Source organism: Vipera ursinii, assembly GCF_947247035.1.
Source record: "Vipera ursinii genome assembly, chromosome: 14".
In the NCBI taxonomy this organism is placed as follows: domain Eukaryota; kingdom Metazoa; phylum Chordata; class Lepidosauria; order Squamata; family Viperidae; genus Vipera; species Vipera ursinii.
In genome coordinates, this window is record NC_139527.1 from 4,315,916 (window position 1) to 4,330,646 (window position 14,731).

At 45.7% G+C, this 14,731-nt stretch overlaps 1 protein-coding gene across 1 annotated transcript in view; it reads left to right on the forward strand.

Moving 5' to 3' along the window:
- The window catches only part of FBXW8 (F-box and WD repeat domain containing 8), a 52,648-nt gene that overhangs the window by 13,144 nt on the left and 24,773 nt on the right, over positions 1-14,731 (forward strand). The window contains exons 3-5 of the mRNA XM_083373620.1: positions 3,827-3,991; positions 5,007-5,095; positions 14,666-14,723. Of these exons, the coding sequence (XP_083229746.1) occupies positions 3,827-3,991; positions 5,007-5,095; positions 14,666-14,723 (312 nt within the window). The remainder of the gene's footprint in view (positions 1-3,826; positions 3,992-5,006; positions 5,096-14,665; positions 14,724-14,731) is intronic.

Here is a 14,731-nt window from a genome sequence, read left to right on the forward strand (position 1 = left end):
GACCTGGCCTTTTTTTTTTTTACGGTGTTTCTGAAAAGCACTTCCTTCACTTCAATTTCCCACCCCCCACCCCAGAAAAAAGAAGAAGTGACTTCAAAAGATTTCTCCCTTCTTCTGCGTTGCCCCATCCTTAAGTTTCGAACTAGCCGCGGTTGGCCAATCCTTTCCGTTTACCCACTGAGTTCACAAATCAGCGAAAAGAACCTCCCCGTCGAAGCTGGGCGCGAACGTGTTTCCTGTTAAACAACTCGGAGTAATTTTACTCCTGCCAAGCAGCTGCCTCTTGGCCTACGGCAGGCCGCAATCCTTCAAAACGCCTCGGTGGCCCACAACTAAGAGCACAGGGAGCATGGAACAGTTTACCTCTGGGGGGGGGGGGAAATACGTGGTGGTGGTGAAAAGAGGGGGAATGGAATTAAAATAAAATAAATAAATAAATAAATAAATAAATAAATAAATAAAAATGGGCACAAGGGCTGGGGTTTTCATGAAGGTCCAGCTTGCAGAACTGGTTTTGGGGCTAAAGTAGAACCACAGCCCCTGCGACAGGGAAGCGAGATGGAACGGAGGGCTCTTTTTCCCCTCTATTTATATTTATATTTATTAAATTTATATTTATTAAATTTTTATACCGCCCTTCTCCCGAAGGACTCAGGGCGGTGTACAGGGCAATAAGTATTAAAAGACAAAACACAAAAGTTAAAAAACAATTAAATATTATGCCCGATATATACAATCATTAAAAACCATGTTAAAACCCCAACCCCCTAAGCTTTCTCTTAGTGGGAAAGCTACGTTTGAGAAGACCGTTTGGTGTCGTGGTTAAACCGTCAAGACTGCAAACTGGGAGACTGTGAGTTCTAGTCCTACCTTAGGCCGGAGGCGACGGGCTGACCCTGGGCCAGTCGCTGTGTCTCAGCCCTGCGAAGGAGGCAATGGCAAGCCACTTCTGAAAATTTTACCAAGGGAAACGTCAGGGCCTTGTCTAGGCAGTCTTTGAGAATTGGATATGCTTGTATAGGGGGAAAAAAAAATCAGCGGAAGAAGCTAAAGCAGGTCAGAGCTGAGGACCTGGCTAATTCTCAGCGTAGTCCTCCGAAATCTCTGTTGCTAAGCGAGACAGCTCTTGAGTGAGTTTTGTCCCGTTTTGCAAGCTTTTTGTCTGCAGTTGTTAAATGAATCACTGCAGAGGTTAAGTCCGTTAAGATGGTTGCAAAGCGAATTTCCCCTTTGACTTTGCTCGCCGGACACGTCGCCGAAGGGGATCACGGGACCCCCGGATACCGCGACCGTCATAAATGCCTGCCAGTCGCCAAGCTTGATCACGCAACCTCCAGGGATGCCACAGAGGCCATGAGTGTGAAAACCGCTCGTAAGTCACTTGTTTCCCCGTGCCCTTGTAACTTGGAAGACTTACTAAACGAATAGTTATAAGTCAAGGACTACCTGTCATACGTGGAAGGGAGACCATCAAGGATAGTATTTGACTGGTCACCTCCCCCCCTCCCATGGTCACATGACCACACTTAGGCCACACAGCCTGATTGACAGCCCTTTGCCGCATCCCGCAATCGTGACTGCGTTTTATGTCGGTTTTGCCAAAAACCGGTACTTATTTCCAGTTTTCGGCCAAACGACATCCGTAGCAAACAACGGACTCACACAACCGCTGCACTTGCTTAACAACCGCTGCAAAAAAAAAATGTTGTCAAGTCAGATCGGTTGCATCAGCGACCTGTTTTATGACCGTTAGGACTTCCAGGCTCCGTTACAGACGTAATTGGAGGACTACCTGTACATTTGTCCAGCCAGGACCTGTTGGGCCAGCATCTTTTTCCCCATGTGCTCATTTCTTATTTGCAAGGAAAATTCTTTCTCTCTCTCTCTCTTTCTCTCTCCTGTTTCTCTCCTCTTTTTCTTTCTCTTTCCTTCTATCTCTTTCTCTTCTCTCTCTTTTTCGTTCTCCTATTTCTGTCTTTCTCTTTCCTTCTATCTTTCTCTTTCTCTCTCCTCTATTTCTCTTTCTTTTTCTTTCTCTTTCCTACTATCTCTTTTCTCTTTTTCTTTCTCCTTTTTCCTCATTTTCTTTCTCTTTCCTTCTATCTCCTTTTCTCTCTCTGTTTCTCTCCTTCTCTTTATCTCTTTCCTTCTATCTTTCTTTTCTCTTTTTCTTTCTTTCTTTCTTTCTCCTGTTTCTCTCTCTGTCTCTCTGTCTCTCTCTGTCTCTCTGTCAGTCTCTCTCTCTCTCTCCCCCCCCCAATACAACAAGGATGTAATTATTGTGAGAGATTAAAAATGTCATGTTTTACCTGCAGGCTGAAGTCTGTTTCACATTGCTATCTCATTAGGCCCTAAACGTAGACCGAGCCATTGTGTGGGAAGGACGCCTTGCTCGCTTCGTTTGCATACCCGAGATTTTCATAGCAACACTTCACATCTCGGCTTTTCCGTCTTTGTAACTAGAGGCAACCAATCTCCAGCCTTTTGAGTGTCACTCTCCAGACTTGCCGCCCGTCTCTGCCCCTGGCGCTGGGCTTCGCTGTGTTTACATCCCTTCATTATTTGCATGGTTATTTTTTGAGAAAAGTAGGAAAAAACACTTCCGGGCTTGTGTTTCAGTGCTCTTCTTCTGCAGAGTTTTTCAGCAGTGGCTTGCTCATTTTGGAGCTGTTTGGAAATTGGGTTCCCCGAGATGATTTTTCCCCCGCCCTGCTAGTCTGCCTTTAAAATATAAACAAATTAGAATTTAAGCATTCAGTGAGATGTGGGTGTCTTCAGTGTGAATTCCTTGAGTAAATAAAGTTGAGCCTTGAATAGAGTAGAGTAGAGTAGAATGGAATAGACAGATTGTAGAATAGAATAGAATAGAATAGAATAGAATAGAATAGAATAGAATAGAATAGACAGATTGTAGAAGAATAGAATAGAATAGAATAGAATAGAATAGACAGATTGTAGAATAGAATAGAGTAGAATAGAATAGACAGATTGTAGAGTAGAATAGAATACAATAGAATACAATAAAATACAATAGAATCTGGAAGGGACCTTGGAGGTCTTCTAGTCCATCCCCCTGCTCAAGCAGGAGAACCTATACCATTTCAGACAAATGGTTGTCCAGTCTCTTCTTCAAAACTTCCAGTGTTGTAGCACCCACAACTTCTGGAGGCAGGTTGTTCCACTGGTTAACTCCCCGGCTCCTAAGGAGTCCTCGGGGATGCTGCCTCAAGAGGGAAGAGTGTTGGGCGGGAGCCGGCAGGGCAGTCCTGCACACGCGCGCACTCCCCGGCTGCTAAGGAGTGCTCCTTAACAGCCGGGGAGCGCGTGCATGTGCAGGACTGCCCTGCCAGCTCCCGCCAGACGCCAGCCTGCCCTGCTTCCTCCACAGTGAGAGGGGAGGGCGTGCCTTCCCGGGCTCACTGATTTTCCGGCGTATAAGACGAAAAATATTGAAAATCATCTCAAAAGTTGGGGGGTCATCTTATACGCCCAGTCGTCTTATACGCCGGAAAATACGGTAGATTCCTAGACTTGGCCATGCCATTTATCTTTTAGCAATAAAGGAGAATATTTGTAGCTCAGTGTGGAAATGAGGGGTCCTTAGTGCTCTCTGTGCTTGATTGTTTTCCCGGAGACATTTTATTACCCAACTAGGTCACATACATTTAAGAATTTTTTTAAAATCCTGTTTTAATATTAACGCAGGTCTTCTTTTGGGGTGACGCACACCATGGTCACTGAGAGCATCATGGTTTGTTTTTTTCCCCTCCCCCTCCCTCTGGTTTCAGAGAGGATTCTCAGCAATGAGCATTTGTCCCACTTTTAGGTGAGCCGAACGTGGAAGATACTGGCTGAAGACCAAGTCCTGTGGTACCGGCTTTGTCAACAGGAAGGTTATCTGCCCGACAGTCAAGTCTCAGACTTCCCCTGTTGGAAACAGACCCTCCGAGAATGTCGGCAAAAGGAGAAGACTTTGCGAGCCAACTGGAAAGTAAGGGAAAACAACTTCTCATTTGAGACAATACTATTCAGCCTTGTTCAAGAGAGGTCCAACCTAGAAATAAGGAGAAATTGCCTGACGGTGAGAACAATCCGTGGAACAGCTTGCTCCCCAGACTTGTGGGTGCTCCATCGGTGGAAGTTTCCAAAAATAGATTGGACAACCATTTGACTGGGATTGTTTTTCTCTTGCCTTGAGCAGGGAGTTGGACAAGAGCCCTCCGAGATCCTTTCCAGGCCTGTGGTTCTATGCTCGATAGCACTAGCAATAGCACTTAGACTTATATACCGCTTCATAGTGTTTTACAGCCCTCTCTAAGCGGTTTACAGAGTCAGCACATTGCCCCCCAACAATCTGGGTCCTCATTTTACCGACCTCGGAAGGATGGAAGGCTGAGTCAGCCTTGAGCCGGTGAGGAACGAACTGCTGGCAGTTGGCAGTATTAGCCTGCAATACTGCATTCTAACCACTGCGCCACCATTGCAATAGAATAGAATGGAATGGAAGAATGGAATGGAATGGAATAGCAAATAATAGAATAGAATAGAATAGAATAGAATAGAATAGAATAGAATAGAATAGAATAGAATAGAATAGAATAGAATAGAATAGAATAGAATAGAATAGAATGGAAGAATGGAATGGAATGGAATAGAAAATAGAATAGAATAGAATAGAATAGAATAGAATAGAATAGAATAGAATAGAATAGAATAGAATAGAATAGAATAGAATAGGATCTTTATAGAGAATAGAATAGAATAGCAGTAGCACTTAGATTTATATACTGCTTCACAGTGCTTTATAGCCCTCTCTAAGCGGTTTACAGAGTCATCCTTTTGCCCCCAACAATCTGGTTCCTCATTTTACCAAACTCGGAGTCAGAGTCGAGATGCTGGAATACCACTTGAATGTCAAAAGCCACAGTTCGTGGGGTGGGGTGGGGTGGAGATTTTTGAGGGACTACTAGACCAAACCCATGGCTTTTCCTTGTCTTGCTCTGCAGAACCGTGTCGGGGCTATGAGCCAGTTGCAGCACGAAGTCGGGAACATTCTGTGTGATGTGCATTCATGCAACGGAGTAGTCATTGCAGGGTGAGTCTGGGACCAAGAACGCTTTGTGCAGCTAGATTCTTCTCCTGCCTGTAAGGAATTACTTCGCATTTAAACCAAGAGTTACGGTGGCTTATGATATAATGACAGTGTTTTTTTTTTTTAAAAAAAAAAACAACCTCAAGAGTGAACATAGGGAATCTTACAACTCATGGAAACCGATGGGTAACATTTGATTTAGCTCCTGATAGATCACTAGCTTAATGTTTTCCGACCTTGGCAACTTGAAGATGTGTGGACTGCAACTCCCAGAATCCCCTCCGGGAATTGAAGTCCAAACGGCTTCGAGTTGCCAGGGGCGGAAAAATACTGAGCTAGATAGTCAGGTTCATTGTATGCTATTCATGCTTTAGGAATTTGGCATTCCCTTCCCCCTCCCCCCTTTGGCACCTATTTGCAAATTTAAAGGAGCCTGCCAAATAATTATTATAATAATAATTCTGAAGTTAATTCACCGGCACGCGAAATTTCCTGCCGTGGCTCCATTGCATACTGCTGGACGGGAGTCCTAATAATTCTGGTTGTTTTATCCCCGGCCATTAAAATATATGTATAAAATATATAGTAGAGACAAACTTATTGCCCTGGCTTTTAAGTAGAAATGATTCTGCTGTGAAAGCCGTTAACAGCAAAACGGTTTTTAATGCCCGAAACAGGCGCTGGCATCGTAGTTCTAAATATCTCCCTTGTGCTGCGTTTTCTGAGTCATTGAGAGATTTCAGCTCTCCTGTAATGGGCCATCATTTCTATTTATCACCACCCGGGCTTTATCTGCAATGCAGGCTTTAAAAGGGTTATTTCTTTTTCGGCCTCTCCATGTCATGAACCTCATTAGCTTTGTTTCTGGGCTAAAAACAGTAGGGAATTTCAAGAATGGATCCCCCAGGATAACCGCTAATCTTCTTACTCCAAACCCTGGTGGGGGCTGAACGCGGCGGTGTGTTTAAAGGTGGGGGTGGTGGGGTGGGGGGAGAAGCCTCCCGCCTCTTTTGCAGCTTCCCAGTCCCGAAGTCACAACACCAGGCAGCGAAGAGAAGGGGATGATGTCATTGGGGGCTGTGAAACTGGCTCTCGGGCCTCTCATAAATCAATGTATGGCGTTTAAGAGCAACACTTCATTTTAACGATGCATTTTTGTGGAGTAGAATTAGAGTCAATTGTCTTGGGTGTGTGTGTGTGTGTGTGTGTTTCCCCCCCTCCCCCCTGCCCCCCTTCTTTTTTCAAATCCCCTGCCGGCACCAGATTCCGTGAGTGACACTTGAAATAAATTCAGAAAGTAGCCCGTTTGTTATGGGAAATTGACGACGCCGTGTGAAAAGCTAAGTTGAGGTGGACCAGGTGGACATTGTTAAGGCGGAGGTACTCCTCGTTCAAAGTTTTAACAGCACGGCAAAAAGTGACGTAGGACCGTTTTTCACACTTAACGACCGCCGCAGCATCCCTCCCCCGTGGTCACATGATCAAAATTCTGGTTCATTATTTCGTGACGGTTACAGTGTCCCGGGGATCACGCGATCGGGCCAAGCCAGATTCCCTTAACGGTTACGAACCACCTGTATGCAGAAGGCATCCATAAAATTCTGGGGCACTCAGAGACAATACAGCCGAACGGTTGCAGATTTGACAATAGGTGAAATGTCGCCTGTCGTATTTTACCCTTAGGGAATTTGCTAAGCCAGGATGCAGTGGGCAGCCTAACATTTGGTGGTCTGAAGGGTGCCAGACTGCGGGCTGGAAGATAAAACCTGCAGCGGCTTGTAATAATCAAGAAAACTGTGTTTTTTGTTCGTTCTTTTTTTAATTCTTCCAGCGGTAGAGGTTGTTTAAGTTCTTTGTGACCCATTCTCAGTTGTGGTCTTCTCCCTCCCAGAAGTTCTTGTGCGGGCTGGATGCGGGATGAAGCAGGTCTGATCCTACAAAGCTCTTTTTATGACCTAATCAGAGATTATTTTAGCAGCGAGCGATGGCGTGACACCTCCGGTGTGGTTGAGCATCGAGAATCAACAGGGCTAATTTTAGAATTCCGTAAACGAGAGCTTAGGATCTCGTGGGCATTACGAGTGTTAACTGCCTTGCTTTCTTGATACACACCAAAGCCATCGAGGGTGGGGAACATATTGTGTCGTTCTTTCCTTTGCTGAAGAAAACCAGTCCATACCAGGAGCTCTCTCTCTTTTTTTAAAGTGGAAATGCAGCCCAATCTTGTTTTTTTCTGGACTTGGGCTGAGCGGTATTTGCCCACCACGGAGGAAATTCCGTTGCGTGTTCTCTGTGCAATGTTGCCATCGTGCAAAAGGCCTCCTTAATGTCCTCTATGTAATGATGTCATCACCCAGATGTCATAACACAAATGATATCATTTGTATCTTGAAGTTGCCCAAATGCAGATTTGAGTCAGTCAGACCTCGGGAGAATGGTACATAACACAAAACGCCATTAATCAATTAAAATAACATTTCAGCTGCCTTGGATCGGATGAAGCTGCCATGTAGGTTAGTGGTCTAACTAACCCCCATTATCCATTACGATTAGGCGGCAGCTGTTCAAAAATCTCAGGCCGAACCCTGTTGAAGCTAGTTCTTAAACGGGATCCACGCACCGCATTAAGCCATCATGTCGTGGGTCTGTTTCTGTCTGAATTTTCCGCGCAGCTCCAGTCAACTGCTAATCGGTGCTTAAGAGTAATTCAAATGTGTCCTTAAGCCTTCATACAGCTTTCAGTGGCTTAGTGTGATGTCTGAACCCATACATGATAGCCAGTCCGTCACAGCTTCTGACTTAACTTTTTTGGTGTGTGGCAACCAATTGTGGTTGGGTGAATAAGCCAACCACAACTTTTTTTTTTTTTTTAAGTGGCAGGCAGGGCTTCACTTTTCGTAGGTCCCTTGCCCCCAAGTTCTGGTTCTGATTTTGTGCACGGCGTTATCTCGCAAAAAGAAGACCGTTCGACGCGTACCTGATCGTTCTTACCTGTTGGCTGCCTCGTGCCTACCTTTTTTGTTTGCAGCAAAATTGGAGACGGCGAGGGGAGGGTGGGGAAAAAAAAAGAAGAACAAGGATGACATATTTTCTGGCTAGACATAGCTGGGGGGTGGGTGGAGAAACTCAAGCGAAACAGATCAAAGCCGCTATTCTTTTCAGTAATCTGAAACTCAGTTGCTGAAGGCAGGAGAGAGAATTTAAGCTCCGAAGTGGAGGGATGAAAGAGCCAACTCAAATTTCAATCTGCAGATACATTTTCTCTCCCCCCCTCCCCTTCAACCCTGCCTCACGCTAATTGCTTGTGATTGGGAAAGTGTCCTTGAAAAGCCTCGCATTTTCGCAGTGTTTTCTATAGTTTGGGGAGGGGGGGGGCCGCGGACCAGGGAGGCAGAAGGTGGCCTTGTATTGTTTTGAAACAGAGGCCCACGTGACCAGGGACCCTGTTGCTTTAAGCCACTGAGAGAGAGAGAGAGAGAATCAGAAAGAGGAGAGAGAGAGAGAGAGAATCAGAAAGGAGAGAGAGAGAGAAAGAATCAGAAAGAGGAGAGAGAGAGAGAGAATCAGAAAGAGGAGAGAGAGAGAGGGAGAGAGAATCAGAAAGAGGAGAGAGAGAGAGAGAGAGAGAGAGAGAGAGAGAGAATCAGAAAGAGGAGAGAGAGAGAGAGAGAGAATCAGAAAGAGGAGAGAGAGAGAGAGAGAGAGAGAGAGAGAGAGAGAGAGGTGCCGTAAAAGGCTGGGGTGTTGTGTGCCTGCCGCATTGATTGGGGAGTGAGGTAACCGCAAACATCATCACCGTCTCCAATGAAAACAATCCAAGGTCTGACACTCAAAAACAAGCATCCTTAGTGCCGGGCAGAGTGTTCACGATAAACATCGGCTCTCGCCAGAATGAGGTCTCCGATGTCAGAAAAGAAGCAAAGAGGGTCTTTAGAAAGCAGAGGGCCCTTCAGATGCAGACCGCTCTCCTTCCATCCCTCCCTCCTTCATTCAGATCCAGATTTCTCCCTCCATCCCTTGTTCAGGCCAAGACTGTTCTCCCTCCACCCCTCGTACTGTCCTCCATCCATCCATCCTTCATTCAGACCCAGACTGTTTGCCCCGTCTCCCTTGTTCAGACCCCGTCTCCCTTGTTCAGACCTAGACTGTTCTCCCTTCTCGTTCAAACCCAGGCCATTCTCCCTTCATCCCTCATTCAGACCCAAACATTCCCCCTCCATCCCTTTGAGGGAAGTCAGCTCCCCAGAGAAGGAAATATTAAAAAGGCAGAAAAATACATTTCCTTAAAAAAAGAAATTGAAGGAACTAGGAAAGCACGCCCAGTTTTCTTAATAGTCTCAGGTCTCCTTCCCCCTCCCCACTCCAAGCAGAAAACCAGTTCTATAGACAAGGTTGGAGGCAGGACCTTAGGAAGACAAAGGCCTAACATCTACGTACTCCAGCCCCAGGAAAGCAGGGGCTGGGACATACCCACAACCAGCAGGATTCCTAGAAGGGCACACCTGGACACACAGGAAATTGCCTCAAACAGGAACCGGAAATAACTCCAAACAATAGAGTCCTGGGGGTATAAAAACCCACTACCCACGTGTGGTCAGTCCTTTTTTTCTGTTGGATCCATCTCCCCTGTCTGGCTTTCCGCTGCAATAAACTGTAACCCTCTTCCCAAAGCAGTCTCCATGTTGTTTTATCCCCAGCTTGGATGGAACTATGACGAAGACTTTTCTTCCTACACCTTCTTCAGGCCAAGACTGTCCTCCCTCCATCCCTCCTACTGTTCTCCTTCCCTCCATCCCTCATTCAGATCCAGACTTCTCCCTCCATCCTTCATTCAGACCCCAAACGGTCCTCCCTCCATCCCTCCCCTTGGTGAATGGAGACAGATGAAAGAAAGTTCTCCAGCTGTTTTCCCCCCCCCATCCCCGATGGTAATTTCCGCCTTGGGTCCAGCTATTCTCCAAGCCGGGTCCTTTTTTGCATATTAATTTGGAGGACGTACATGCCAATCTAAAAGGGCCCATTGAGTGGGGCTGAGCCTCAGCTGTTTTGCTCCTTGTTTAAATGCTCTGCGGGTTTTAGAGCCTGGCCTTTGATGGCCGTGAGAGGGAAGGCCTAAAAGGCGTCTGGTAGAACACATCTCGCTCCCCTTTCTCTTTGGACGCAATTTAAATAATCGCTATTGAGGTGGATTTCGACATTTAGTGCTGGTTCAGCTAAGGCCTTGCTGGGGTCCACTTTTTTAAAAGCTGGGGAGAAATTTTAAATGCATTAAATAGGGTTGATTGTTTCCCCATGAATTTATTTCCTTATATTTAGTAGCAGCTTCCGGTGTCAAGAGCTTTTTTTGGATACCGGTGACTGCGCATCCGGACACGTACCCGTGTAAAGTATGCATGTATATTTAGGGTTGTGTCCTGTGTTTTGTTCAGGAGCTCCAGGTGATCTATCTATCTATCTATCTATCTATCTATCTATCTATCTATCTATCTATCTATCTAATCTATCATCCATGTCTGTCTGTCTGTCTGTCTGTCTGTCTGTCTATCTATCTATCTATCTATCTATCTATCTATCTATCTATCTATCTTCTATCTATCCTTCTATCTATCTATCTATCTATCTATCTATCTATCTATCTATCTATCTATCTATCATCTCTGTCCATCATCCATCCATCCCCCCTCTCCATCCCTATCTATCTATCTATCTATCTATCTATCTATCTATCTATCTATCTATCTATCTATCTTCTACCTATCTATCTATCTATCTATCTATCTATCTATCTATCTATCTATCTATCTATCTATCTATCTATCTAGCATCCCCTCCTATTTTTTAATATGATGCTCTTTATTAGGTATTATTTGCTAGGTGACAGGTTTTACCTCTCCCCAATGTATGCAGCGTACAATGCTTGCAACAGAAATACAATGAAGCCAGTTCCTGATCTCTGACCAGTATCTTCGCATTCTTCCAAAGAAAGAAGGATGACTTAAACACGCTTTTAAAAAAAGCATCCTGAATAATAACCACTCACTCATGCATCAAACGATCAAAGGGCTTCACGTCGCTCGGTCAATAATCAAGGTGACCTTTATCACAACATCCTTGTAAGACAACTCTAGATTACTATCTCCAAGTTAAAGATACGGGGGCACAAGGAGGTAGAGATTATTGTTATTTTTTTGGATCTCTGTCCTGTCTTGAGTTGAGATGCGATACTTCCATCTTGCTTTCGTAGGGTCTGGTCCTGTGCCCAGATGCTGACAGTTAGCTTCTTCTGGCCCCTTACTCTGGAGTAAACAAGCCCAGCACTGCAGAATTGGTAATTACATTTAAGCTGTAGTCCTGCATACCCTTGCTGGGCGATTGTATTAATATGCGGGAATAACTTGAGAAACAAAGCAAAGAGACCCAGCTAAGTAACCCATCATCAGATAAAAGGCAGCTTATTTTATTTATTTATTTTAATCCCATTTATATCCCGCCCTTCTCCGAAGACTCAAAGCTTAGCCCACATCGATACTTTGGGCAGGGCAAGCAGTTCAGAAGGGACCCTAGTAGTTTCTTGAACTGTAAAGGGGACAGAGAACTTGCAAAATTCTCTTAAGGTTGCAGCAATTGGGTACGTCTAATGCAGAGAAGGACCAGGGGTGACATGATAGCTGTGTTCCAATATCTCAGGGGCTGCCCCAAAGAAGAGGCAGTCAAGCTATTCTCCAGAGCGCCCGAAGGCAAGACAAGAAGCAACGGATGGAAACTAAGCAAAGAGAGAAGCAACCTAGAACTAAGGAGGAATTTCCTGGCAATGACACCAATTAATCAGTGGGACACACCTTGTTTTCCAGAAGTTGTGAGTGCTCCATCACTGGAGGTTTTCAAGAAAAGATTGGACAGCCATTTGTCCGGCACGGAATAAAGGTCTCCTGTCTTGGGCAGGGGGTTGGACTAGAAGACCTCCAAGGTCCCTCCCAGCCCTCCTTTTATTCTAAGGCTTTGCCTCATCTTTGGCTTACATCGGTGAGCATCGTTTCATGTTCTCCGTCTTCGCTTCTGGTTGTGGCTCCTCACGCATTTTCCTGGGGAAAAAAAGAGAGAGAAGAAAAATGAATTCTTTTCAGGGTATTTCTGTTCATTTATCTCTCCCCTCAGCCCTTCTCATTTGCAGGCCTCCTCTTCAATAGCAGCAAATGTAGATGACATCATCACCACCAAGGGAAGGACAGGTCAGGTTTCAAAGTGGGGTGTGTGTGTGTGTGTGGGGGGGAGATTGAAATTGGTTGCCTTTGACAAACAGCCCTCTGCCGAAGGAACCGCACAGGTGAAGCAGGATAGGGCTGGGCTAGAGGCTGACCTGTCCTTGAGGGATGGGTTGATCAAATGGCTTTTGTCAATGGGGGGGGGCTTTTAGCAACCCACCTTCCTTCGCTTGCAAGCCCACCATTTAAGACGTCGAGGCCAGGTTGCCTCGAGTTTCCGAAGGAGCGGCAAGGCTTCGTGTTTACAGGACTGCAAAGAGATACGAACATCGGGGTACCATCTGCAGGAGCTGCAGCTTCAAACTCCCGGAATTCGGCCACCAGTTTTATTTTGATTTGATTTCCCCCCCCCCCAATTTTGCCTGTCAACAACGGTCATCTTACTTCTAACCTTTCGTGCCTCTCTTTTTTTCCATCTTCTTTCACTCGGCTTCTACTCAGGCGCAAAGGGGGGGGGAATTGCATTGTGGCCAAGAGGCGTGTGGCTTTCAGGGCCCTGATTCTTCTTCTTTCTTTCTTTCTTTCTTTCTTTCTTTCTTTCTTTCTTCTTTCTTTCTTTCTTTCTTTCTTTCTTTCTTTCTTTCTTCTTCTTCTTCTTCTTCTTTTCTTCTTCTTCTTCTTCTTCTTCTTCTTCTTCTTCTCCTCCTCCTCCTCCTCCTCCTCTTCTTCTTCTTCTTCTTCTTCTTCTTCTTCTTCTTCTTCTTCTTCTTCTTCTTCTTCTTCTTCTTCTTCTTCTTCTTCTTCTTCTTCTTCTTCTTCTTCTTCTCGAGAGGCGTTTGGCTTTCAGGGCCCTGATTCTTCTTCTTTCTTCTTCTTCTTCTTCTTCTTCTTCTTCTTCTTCTTCTTCTTCTTCTTCTTCTTCTTCTTCTTCTTCTTCTTCTTCTTCTTCTTCCTCCTCCTCCTCCTCCTCCTCCTCCTCCTTCTCTCTCTCTCTTCCAATGGAAAGCAGGTTTGTGAACGGCCGTCACACGCCGCCAACGCAGGTGCTACGAGTTGAGCGCTCTTATTGATCCCTTATTTTCCCGTGCGTTTGTCAGCTCGGGTGCGTAATTTAAAGTTGTACTTTGCACCAGCACTAATTAAGACAGCCATCAACGTTGGGGGCCAAAAGCTTACTAACAATGCAACCGCGATAGCCGAGTCTTTAATTGGCAGAGTAGGGTTGTCATTAGGCAGTGATAAGGACATCTGGGGCTCTGGAGAGATTGATTTTGGCGTTGCGACTCGAGCTTTTTGCAGCTTTGTCCCCTTTTTTTGTTGCTGTCGTCGTCTTTTTGGTCGGAGGGGGTAACATCCGGGAAGTTGCCAGCCTCTTCAGCCCTACTTGGTCGGGCTAACATCCAACCCCTTCCCGCCTCTTACAAAAGACTTCTTTTGTCGTCATCTCTGTTCCTCCTCTTTCTGTCAAAAGAAGAAACCCAACCTGGACGTTATCGGGAAGTCGGCCGTTTTACCGTATCTTAATAAGGTAGATCTTATTAAGCCTTATTAAGATAAGGCTGACTCTGTAAACCTCTTAGAGAAGGCTGTGAAGCGGTATATAAGTGCTATTGCTATTACGGATCGTTCTCGACTTAACACTTCATTTAGTGACTGTTCAAAGATACAACGGCAGTGAAAACAGTGACGTATGACCTCTTTTTTTCCCCCCCCCCACACTTACGACCGTGGCAGCCTCTCCGTGGTCACGCGATCCAAAATTCAGACGCTTGGCAACCGGTTTGTATTTACGACGGTCACACAGTGTTCCAGGGTGTGTGTGTGTGTGTCACACACGATCCCCTTTTGCGACCTTCTGACAGTGGGGAAGCCAGATTGTCTTTTAACAACTGTGTCCCTAAGTTAACCACCACAGCGGTTCCCTTAAGCCCTGTGGCAAGAACGGTCGTAAAACGGGGCGAAACCTGCTTAACAACCGCCTCGCTCAGCCCCATCAATTTTGGTGCTGGATTGTGGCTGTGGAGCCGGCTGTCCTGAAGGTTTTATTTATTTATTTATTTATTTATTTAATTGATTTTATAACACCGCCCTATTCCCGAAGGACTCAGGGCGGTTTACGAGGCGAATTAAAACAATGCAAATAAACGCAATTCAATTGGTAAATCTGAATTTCCTGACAGGAGCCACGGACGAGGACGCCCGCCGCCCTCCTTTTGCAGACAGGGCCTCCCATCTTGCTGGGAAGGAGCTTTGGATCCGAACCAAGCTCAGAACTCAAAAGCCCCCCCACCCTCCCCTAAAAAAAAAAAAAACAGAAAAGAGGCCTTGACCCCTGCAGCTTTTGGATCCCACGCTTGGCTTTCCCTTCCAGATACACGTCGGGCGACGTGAAGCTGTGGGACACGCGCACCTGGGACTACGCGGCCCCCGTCCTGGA